Source organism: Protobothrops mucrosquamatus, unplaced genomic scaffold (genome assembly GCF_001527695.2).
Source record: "Protobothrops mucrosquamatus isolate PMUCROS unplaced genomic scaffold, P.Mucros_1.0 scaffold_9, whole genome shotgun sequence".
NCBI classification, from domain to species: Eukaryota; Metazoa; Chordata; class Lepidosauria; order Squamata; family Viperidae; genus Protobothrops; species Protobothrops mucrosquamatus.
Genome location: NW_015386085.1, coordinates 2027846 through 2037601, shown reverse-complemented (window position 1 = coordinate 2037601; position 9756 = coordinate 2027846). Strand labels below are relative to the sequence as shown.

Below are 9756 nucleotides of genomic sequence, written 5' to 3'. Positions count from 1 at the left end.
CTATATGTAAACTTGTACACAGGCAATTTGATGAGCAGCACCAGTTAAGAGAGATGGTGATCAGACATGACAACAGCATATCTCGAATGCCTTCTGGTACACCACTTTCACTTAACCAAAACAGACATGTACGTGACAGTGAATTAAATGTTGTTAAGTATCACTAGTCCAAATAATCCCATTGAGGGTTTGGGGAATGATGATCCAGTTTCCAATGCGCAACATTCTGATATGTTCAATTACAGATTCCTCTTTAGAATGTGCGACTGGAACATTAAGTTTAAGCCTAATCCTACTGGTGTTTATTCAGGAGAAAGTTCTGATATATTTTAAGGGGCTTTTCCCCCTTAAGAATTCTAGAACAGAATGCCTTTATTACCCAACATCTTGAACTGCAGCCCCACTGTACAGCATTTTTCTTTTTCTCTATTCAGTAGTATTACAACCAGAATGTTTTGGTAGACTGTGTCCAAATGTTTCAATCAATTGATTCTGTGCAAGACACTGACAGAATTTGTCAGCCCTGCATACCCGTCACCAACTGCCCAAAGAGGTTTCCAATGATCTAAGGTGCCCCAACATTTTTGTTTTCAAAAGCAAAAGGATTTTTCTAATACATCATCCAATTTCTGATAAAAACCTCAGTTGACTGAAATAAATACAGATGTACAAAAACATTCTGGTGAGCCTCTACAATTCCAACAAAATATTTCACAATATATTATATACCTACATTTATAATACATGCACCCACATTTCCCACACTGACAGACAACAGTTATTTCCTGAACAGCAGGAAACATAGTGTTAAAGATTTTGGTCCAATCCTTATGAAGTATTTGAACTTTGTAGTAGTACTCATCCCATTCTTCACCCCAATACACAGAACACAAACAGCAAAGCTTCAGGGACTGTTTCTGGAAGTGAACACAGTCACTACCCACAGCTACCATTAAAACAGACTTCTTCAGATCACGGCTATTAAGATGAGGCATCTCAGTACCAGATGTGTCCCGCTTAGGGTTTGCTGGGTCTCCTAAACATCACCAGTCCCTAGACAGTTTGGTGTTTTGATCCCTCTTTGGAGGTGCTGGAGGTGGGCCCCTCCGTAAGGTTGCATAGCCTAATATATGACTACCTCCAAAGCTGCTGGTCTTCTGCTTGTCTGTCAGAAGTTCTGGTGGGGGCGGGGGCAAGGCCATGTCATCCATTGTAGCAGTTGGCTCAGCTCTGGATATCCGGGCAGAGGAGAGGGAGCTATGTCGAGTGATGGACTTACGCTGCAGAGTTCTATTCAAATCCGCCAGAAAACCAGGCTGAACACTAAGGCCAGACTTGGGCGAGGTGGGCACTTGTGCACTGACAACGACCTGTGACTCCATTTCTGCTTGTGTGAGACGGGTGCTGTCGTTGCGTTTGGGACGTGTTGGAGGGGGAGCTTTCTTCCCAGATGACTTAGACCATGGCTGAGGTTGGGGATTGACGACAGCAACCTTTGGCGAGGTATTGCCTGAAAAGACAACAGGAATTTCTACGGGAGGTAAAGGAAGATCGATTTCAGGTGGTGGAGGGGGAAAGTCTGAATCTGATGGAGGAGAAGGAAATTCCTCAGCAGCACCCTTTCCTAGTGCTCCTGTGGCTGGTGCTTTTGTTGAAATACCTGCCTGCTGAAGAACAATAGGCAGGCAGAGCTTTCCTGGCTTTGGAGGAGCTGCAGGTGGAGTTGGGGATTCCTTGGCAGGAGATCCGGAGGGCTCCGGGGGATGTGCAAATTTGCTAACTAAGACATCCACTGAAGGTCTCTTAGGTTCACTGGACTCAATTGAACTATTTGATTTTATACTGGAATTGCGCTGAGGTGTAGGAGGTGGCTTTTTTCCTCCAGGACTGGAAGTCTTACTACCTTTTTTGACTGGAGAACCTCCTGATTTATCTGGTGTAGGGGACACTATCAATGGAGAGGAAGAAGGAGAAGGTGGAGGAGGAAATGCTAGGCTACCTTCAGGGGGTGGAGGAGGAAAATCAGGAGAGGGAGCAGAGGTTGGCTGCCATTTTGGCTTGGCTTTTACAGCTGGAGGAGACTGAGGTGGTACACTCAGAGGGGCAGGTTTTAAAGGCTGGGGCTCTGAAGCTGGCATGGGAGGAGGCGGAAACTGGCTGGCTATCTGCTTCACAATGGATGGCACAGGAGACAGTGGAGAGGGAGGAAGCTTACTAGAATGATTCTGTTGCTTGGGCAGAGTAGGTGGAGGAGACGGACCTAATGAGGCAGGAGATAATGGAATTTGTGGGGTGGGGAAACTTGGCTGCTTCTTTACTGCTGAAGGAACAGGAAGTGGCGGCACTGGATGTGTCACAACTGCCGAGATGGATTTTGCACTATTTTGTGTAGGGAGTGTCATAGTAGGCTTAGGAGGAGCTTGTGGAGGTGGAGGTGCTGGCACTGAAGGTGGTGGTGGTGGTGGCAAAGTTGCAGAATGAACAATGTTCTGGTGAACTTGATGAATTTTGAGAGGGGGAGCAGGAGGAGGTGGTGGGGTGAACTGTGGTACCGATGGGTTGGAAGGCACAGGTTTCATGAGCTGTGCCATTGCTGATCCTGGGGTAGGGGGAGGAGGAGGAGGCGGCGGGGGTGGGATTATACCATTAGGAGGTATTAAATTCTGAGGTTTTCCTGGAGGCGGGAGTGGGGATGGTGGCTGCTGTATTGAGATAGGTGATTTGTAGAGAAGCCCCCCATGCTGAGAGGCATTCTGTAGTCTTGTTATAGTGCTGTATTTCACAAACACTGTTGCTGAGCTGGTTCCAGATGACATAGACTGACCAGGAAGAGGGGGAGGAGGTGGGGGTGGAGGAGGAGGAGGGGGAGGTGGCGGAGGGGGAGGAGGTGGAAGGGGAGGTGATGGTTGTGATGCTGTATATGGAGTAGCTGTTTTAGTTTGTGGAGATAAAGGCGATACAAGTGAAGTGAAGGGTCGGTTTATTGAGTCCATTCGAGCCTATAGGAGAAATAAAAGTGAAATGTTCAAAAAACAAATTCATGCAAATATAATTTATACTGGCAATTATGATCCTGTGTGCTCAACACACCTAATTAAACTGAACTATAAAATACTGAAGAAAGGGTGTCATTTAACTAACAAATAAGGATAACAGACAAAAAACTACACAGCACTCGTGTGGGATTGCAATTCCACTAAGGCAGGGGTGTCAAACTGCTGGCCCACGGGCCGGATGCATCATAGCGAAACATGTGATGTTGCGGGTTTGACACCCCTGCACTAAGGAATGTGGGCATTGCAAAAAAATCTCCCTTTGGGATATTTCAAAGTGTAATTCCTTCACAATTCTAGAAAAAAAAAAATAAGCCGAAGAGCTGAAAAAGTACGTGAACAAGCAATTTTGAGTGAGTGCAGAGTGAAAACTATCAAAACCTCCATATAATAGCATAAGGAAAGGCATGCACAAGTATTTTGTGGGAGGAAGTAAGTAGTCAAGGAGAGAAACAAAACAGAAGGTATTGATGAGTTCTGGTCAAGGTGTTAAGGTAATTTACTTTCTAGCATGTTTGTATTAATGTATGGAACCGAAATAAGCAAATCCACATGAAAGAATGCCTTGCCCTCCTGATTAGGCAGTGCTTTCAGTTAATCATTATAAAGCCACGGATTCCATTGCAAAAAGGGATCTGAAGTTTGGCAAGCAATAGCATACTGGAGATCTTTCATTCTGGGCAATTTTGCTCAGTAACCCAGGCTAAACCAGAACTACACAGATTAATGTGGACAGCATGACAGGGTCAAATTACATTAGGACAGGTTCAAACACTTGTGAACTGATCAAGAAATCTAAAGATTAGAACTCAGGAAAAGTTAGTCTGCATGATTTGGGTTGCATCATTCCCCCAGGTTAATAGTTCAAACAAAGCCCCTGACCTTAACTCTACCCCTGCTTAAGCCATCACTGCAGTGGAGCTCAGAGCTGTTCCAGGTTTTGCTTTTGCCACATGAGACTGCAGGGCAACAGGAAAAACAAGAACAAAAACACAGCATGAAACACAGGGGGGATCAGGGGACAGGGAGACCAATGGGGGACTTCAAGCAACTCTTCCCCACCATGACACATTTTCAGAAGTCAGGAGGCTTTGTTGGTTTACACTTTGGCATTTTGCATTAAAAACAAAACAAAACAACAGGACCTTCAAACAAGTCCGGATTTTGTAATGGGGACATCCCCTTGCAACAGTGATTATACTTACATTAATCTTGCTAGACTCTTCCAACTGAGTTCCCCTCTTCCAAGCTTCTGAAAAGATGGAGCTAACAATACTTTGGGAACGGACATGTCCTGTTTGAGTGTCTGAAACTCCACTGTCAGATTGATTTGAGTGGTTGGACTGAGATTCTGTCAAAATAAATATTGAAAAATATTTGCAATTTTTGCCTTTGTTAAAAAAAAATCACAACTACCCTGGCTTAGATGGAGCACTATCACACTACATTGCCACGGTGAACTGGATGGTATATAATAAAACCTTACTAAATTTGGGGGGGGGGGGGAGAGAGCAAGACAAAGCAATAGCCAAATCTTACTTTGATGCCAGTCATATAAACATACTCTCAATGTACGGATTGTTTTCACTTAATCACCAATTTAAAACGTATCATTTAGGCCGTCAAGTTCAATGAAGAATTATAAATTAAAGTAGTCCTAATTCAAATTGCTGTAGTTTTTATTTGAATTCATCCATTACCGGGAGCTCATTTCTTCCTTTGGTTCCACTTTGAAAACATTTTTAGATTTTTTTCCTCCCAATAATGAATTGGAATCTGATTTTCTGTAAGGTAATTGGTGCCCTGAATTCTGCATTGATGGTGAATACATCTTGACCTTCTTCTATATGGCAAACTTTCAGTTTCTTGAAAAATGCTGTAATTTTCTATTTTCTTGTTTCATCTTCATAAGGATTAGTTTCTATTCCATTCACTGTCCTCACTGTCCTTCTTTGAAACAGTTTTCATTTCTCTAAATATGAAAGTTTGTTACACAGAAGCTCACAAACTAAGTTGGGTTCTAGTCAAAGCAGAACTTAGTGGAATAGCCATTACTTGAATATTTCAATTAACACAGCTTTAAACTATATCTGCCATTTTACCATACATGCTAAAGAACTTGTGGTCAACTACAATACCAAGATATTTCCCCATGTATCATTATATCAAACCATAAAACTCTCCTTCTATATCTGAGCAAATGACTTTTTCTTTGGTGAAGACTTCTACATTTTCCTCTACTGTTGCTAACTTTACAGGACAATTTGATAACTCTTCTGTCTCAACAGTTATTAAATCATTTAAAGACAGTTCTGAATTTCATGCTATATGGTACTCAGTTGTGTATTTATAAGATACATAAGCCTCCCATATGAAAGCTGAATTTGTTTCTGTTTCTGTTCTGAAACAGAATCTATTTCACACATGCTATCCAAATGTCCATTGATCACCAATGACAATCAAGTTTAATACTTCCAATTGTTAATAACTTTAATTCTGACTGTAACTAGGAGATTGTTACCTTTCCCCTAGGTAACCATTCTTCAGAAACCTCTAAGGTTGCATTTTTTTTATCAATAGCTACAGCTGATAGAGCAATTAACTTATAAAAAATGAAATTAAGATTACAAGTAGTCCTTGATTTATGACCACAATTGAGCCTAAAATTTCTCTTGTTAAGTGAGTTTTGCTCCATTTTACAATCTTTCTTGCCACAATTGTTAAGTAAATCACTGCAGGTGTTAAATTAGTAACACAGCTGTAAAGTGAATCTGGCTTCCCCATTGACTTTGCTTGTCAGCTGTTAAACATCTGAATTTTGATCACGGGACCATGGGTAGGCTGCAATGGTCCTAAGTGTGAAAAAAGGTCATAAGTCACTTTTTTCAGTGCTGCTGTAACTCTGAATGGTCACTAAATGAACTGTTCTAAATCGAGGACTATCTATATTTTAACGGGATATTTTCTTTAAAAGTCCACATGGACTGCTCCTAAACACTGCTTTCAAAATGCAGATTGCATATTTTGCTTCTACATTAGACTGCAGGCGTAATTTTTACAGCAAAGGGGATGAGGCAGAGAAAGAGAAATGCATATATTTTTCACTAGTCACTGAATCAATACATATACATTATACACACAGAAACAGCTATTTTTATTGACTGATCTATTGGGGCTTACCTGGCAAACTAGATGAGCTGGATCCAGACTTAATACTGGAACTGGACAGGGATGTCCAATCATATGCTGATTCTGTCCTTTTCAGAGCTTCTTGATAGTTTACATAGAGTTGCTTCCCATACTGTACAAAATACAAAATATGAATGCTGCTTGTTATAACATTTCCATCTGTATGACTGAAGACCAAGACAATCCCATTGCACACTCTAAGTCTATGAGAGCAAGTATTGGAATGTTTCTTTTAACTCTGATATGCCCCTAAAGAGGGTTAGAATTACTGTTCAATTGATTAAGCATCACTAAGAAACAACAAAATAAAAATGTTAAAACATGAATGCATTTGGGAACAAATAAAGGGGTTCCACCCATTGGTTGCACAAGCAGAAGGCAGCCTGAGCAACCGTCTTCATCTGAAAGAGGTCGGTATACTTAGAAAATAGCCAGGTATGTTGTCCTTAGTTTCAGTATGATGGGGGGAGAAAATTGCCTGAAATTTGCAACAGGAAGTTTCCTCCCTCCTTTGTTTCCAGAAAATGCTGGCACTGCCGTCAAGTTATTTTGCCTACACATAAGCTGACTTCCCTGATTTTACAATTGTTAAGAAAAATAGCAATTTAAAGAAGAAAAAGTATATGGGTAGTGGGATCGTGTTTCAGATTTTGGTCAAAGACAAACATGCGGCACAATCATGGCAAATGATCATTAATCCTTTAGAAAATACATTCATTGTAAAGTTAAAGTTACTACTTAAGTTAGCTCTTTCGTGTCCCTTGGGATGTTAGGGGTAGAGTGGGAGATGCTTTTAGTATCAAAGGGCAGAGAGAGAGAGAGATACTGGGAGGCTGCAACTTGGCTGCTGCATGGAAGTGATGGGTGCAGGGAAGTGATGGCCTTCCTCTGTCCGTCCCTCCCTCCCTCCCTCCCTCCCCCCCTCCCTCCCAGACAGACAGCAAGGCAATCAAGGTAGTCTAGAGGTCAATGATAGAATAGCTAATTGAAACTTTCTGAGCAATTTTTTATGTTGAAGTCATTTGCTGGTAAAACATCTATTGTCAATTTTGATTTTTATAGTACTCATTTCATTTTGTTTTACACTCCATATTCTTGGTTATTGAGCATTGCCTTGCTATGGATCATAGGTGAGAATGCTTGTAAATTGATACTCACTGCCATCCAGAGTACAAAAATACACCTTAAAAAAAGGTTAATTACTAGCCAGGTTGCACCAGTTAGCTTTTATCTGTCACTTCATTAAAGGGGAATAAAACACCAGCATATTTATTGCTTGGTTGTTTTCTGTTTTTCAGTCATTCATATTTCAGAGAAAACTATATTTTGTCATGATATTGGCTTGATTTAATTAGTATTAATCAGTTCTTATTAAGAGTGGCAGGACAGGGTAACAATTAAAGTAGAAGAAGGTAAAAAATTCGGTTCAAGTGTTTCCCAGAATTGCAGTGGATAAAACTAAAGAGTTATTCTAATATAGAATTAATGCTAAAGAAAAACATGGACGGTAATACCTTAGCAATACGGATGCCATTTATCCACTGATGAAGGGTTCTGATATCATCACAACATAAATACTTAATATATTGAGATTTCTTCTGAATTTGGGGATGCTGGAAGAGAAATATTTAATCTGTTTTGATTGAATTAAAAATAAATAATTACAGAATTAAAATTAGTCATAATGGGGACCAGCTGAAGCATATTGATACTATTGTTTGTATACTATGTTTTCATAAAAAGATTAGAGTAAATTCTCCAGATAAAATGAAGATATTGTGATTTTTGTTTTAATAGGGAGATAAAATCTGTACTTGGATTAGTTTTAAAGGAACATTAAAACCTGCTAAACAAAACAGCACAGGATGATATAGCTGCCATGGCACATAAAAACAAATTGCATGAAGTTATAGACAGTTTTCTTCAATGTTTATTCATTTGTAATATCAGAAGAATTAACTCAATAGTTACCTTTAATACCAGACAATAGTCTGTAGGAGCTTTGTACTTGTTGCGATAATCTTGTCCATAATAAACATTAACGTGATCCAATTGAAGAAAGCACACAAGATCTCGTGAGACCTATCAATAATGACATAGTTGGTCATGGACAAAGAGGTACAAATCATATTAACATAGTTCTGTCAAGGCTATTGTCTATATATAAAACACTATAAAAAGTACAGTACATTTGGTTGGTCACATCAAATATTGATTTCGATTTCTCTTCTGTTCATTTACTTTCCATTTTGTTAATTAATAAAAATAAACTATTAACACTACTATTTCTGAAAGCATTCTTAATTTACAGCATTTTTTCATGACTGCCTAATACATTTGCAGGGTATCGTACATGCTCAACTAAATGACGTAACCGTTATATAACAGAAAAATTATTTGTAACTGTTTACTCATGAAATTTATATTTTATCTTTTTGTTTAAGAGTGCATAAAACATTGTCTCCTTTTTCTCTAGGACATCTCTGTAAAGCAGGTTGGGCCGAGAGTGAATGCTGGCGCAAAGTCACCAGTCCTATGAGCTTTTGGGATTGATGGTGGAGCAAAACCTAAGTTTTCCCAGTGCCAGTCCAAAATCTTAACCACTACTACTTCAACCTCTCATTCCAAAATATGGAGGAAGGGGATGGCTCATTCATTATTCCCAAATGTCCATGAAAGCATATTACATCATTTGCAAACTTTTTTGTTATTTCTATAGTACACTATTATGCAAATGATACAAATCACAATCTTGTGATTTGCATCAAGGTATCATTACATAAACATAATATATCATTAATATAAATTTAAATGCCTTGTTTGTATCACTATAGTTTGGGTGCCAGACATGTCCATTATTTTGGGAGGAAGTCTGGGCAGAAATTTGGTCAGATGCATCTGAAGTCTCCTAAACAGAGTCTGTTTAATAAAGGTTTCACTGCATACATAAATGATGTATCCCTCTGATAGTAATTACCAGTCACTACCATGATTTAATGATACCCTCTGAAGATTAGGTGAATTTTTAACTGATAGATCAAGCTTTGGAAGAAATTAAATGCAATGTGCACTACTCCAACTGAGTTTGGGGGTTCTATTTTTTATATACTTATAACTTCTATTATGATTGCTGAATATGCTAGTTTCATCTAGGTTCAGCACAAAATTTTGAAACATTGGTGATGGAATCCTGAAATCCATTGTTTCAAACTCAGAATGTTTTTCAGACCGCTGGTCAATTTGAAAGTATATTTTACGGTGTGTCTAGTAAAAGTTGCAGTCATGCCCATTTGAAAAGATGAACATTATATGAGACTCAAAAGGGATTTCACCTTTGCTTTTCCTTTTGGAACATAGTAGATTCCGGAAGCTCGCAGAAGAAAGTAACGCTTCTTCCAAGATTTTTTACCATCATCTTTTAGCCACAGAACTCCCTCGATTTCTGGCACTGTTACTGAGCTTCCACAAAAACACTCCTAGAACATAAAGGTAAAGGAATTATGAAAAATGAACT

At 39.4% G+C, this 9756-nt stretch overlaps 1 protein-coding gene across 1 annotated transcript in view; it reads right to left on the bottom strand.

Moving 5' to 3' along the window:
* Nucleotides 1-614: 614 nt before the first annotated feature.
* Nucleotides 615-9756, bottom strand: part of RAPH1 (Ras association (RalGDS/AF-6) and pleckstrin homology domains 1) — a 31706-nt gene continuing 22564 nt past the window's right edge. Inside the window, exons 8-13 of the mRNA XM_015819464.1 lie at nt 9575-9718; nt 8214-8324; nt 7757-7855; nt 6234-6354; nt 4259-4404; nt 615-2999 (exon numbers count right to left, since the gene is read on the bottom strand). Coding sequence (XP_015674950.1) covers nt 1044-2999; nt 4259-4404; nt 6234-6354; nt 7757-7855; nt 8214-8324; nt 9575-9718 — 2577 coding nt within the window. The 3' untranslated portion in view covers nt 615-1043. The remainder of the gene's footprint in view (nt 3000-4258; nt 4405-6233; nt 6355-7756; nt 7856-8213; nt 8325-9574; nt 9719-9756) is intronic.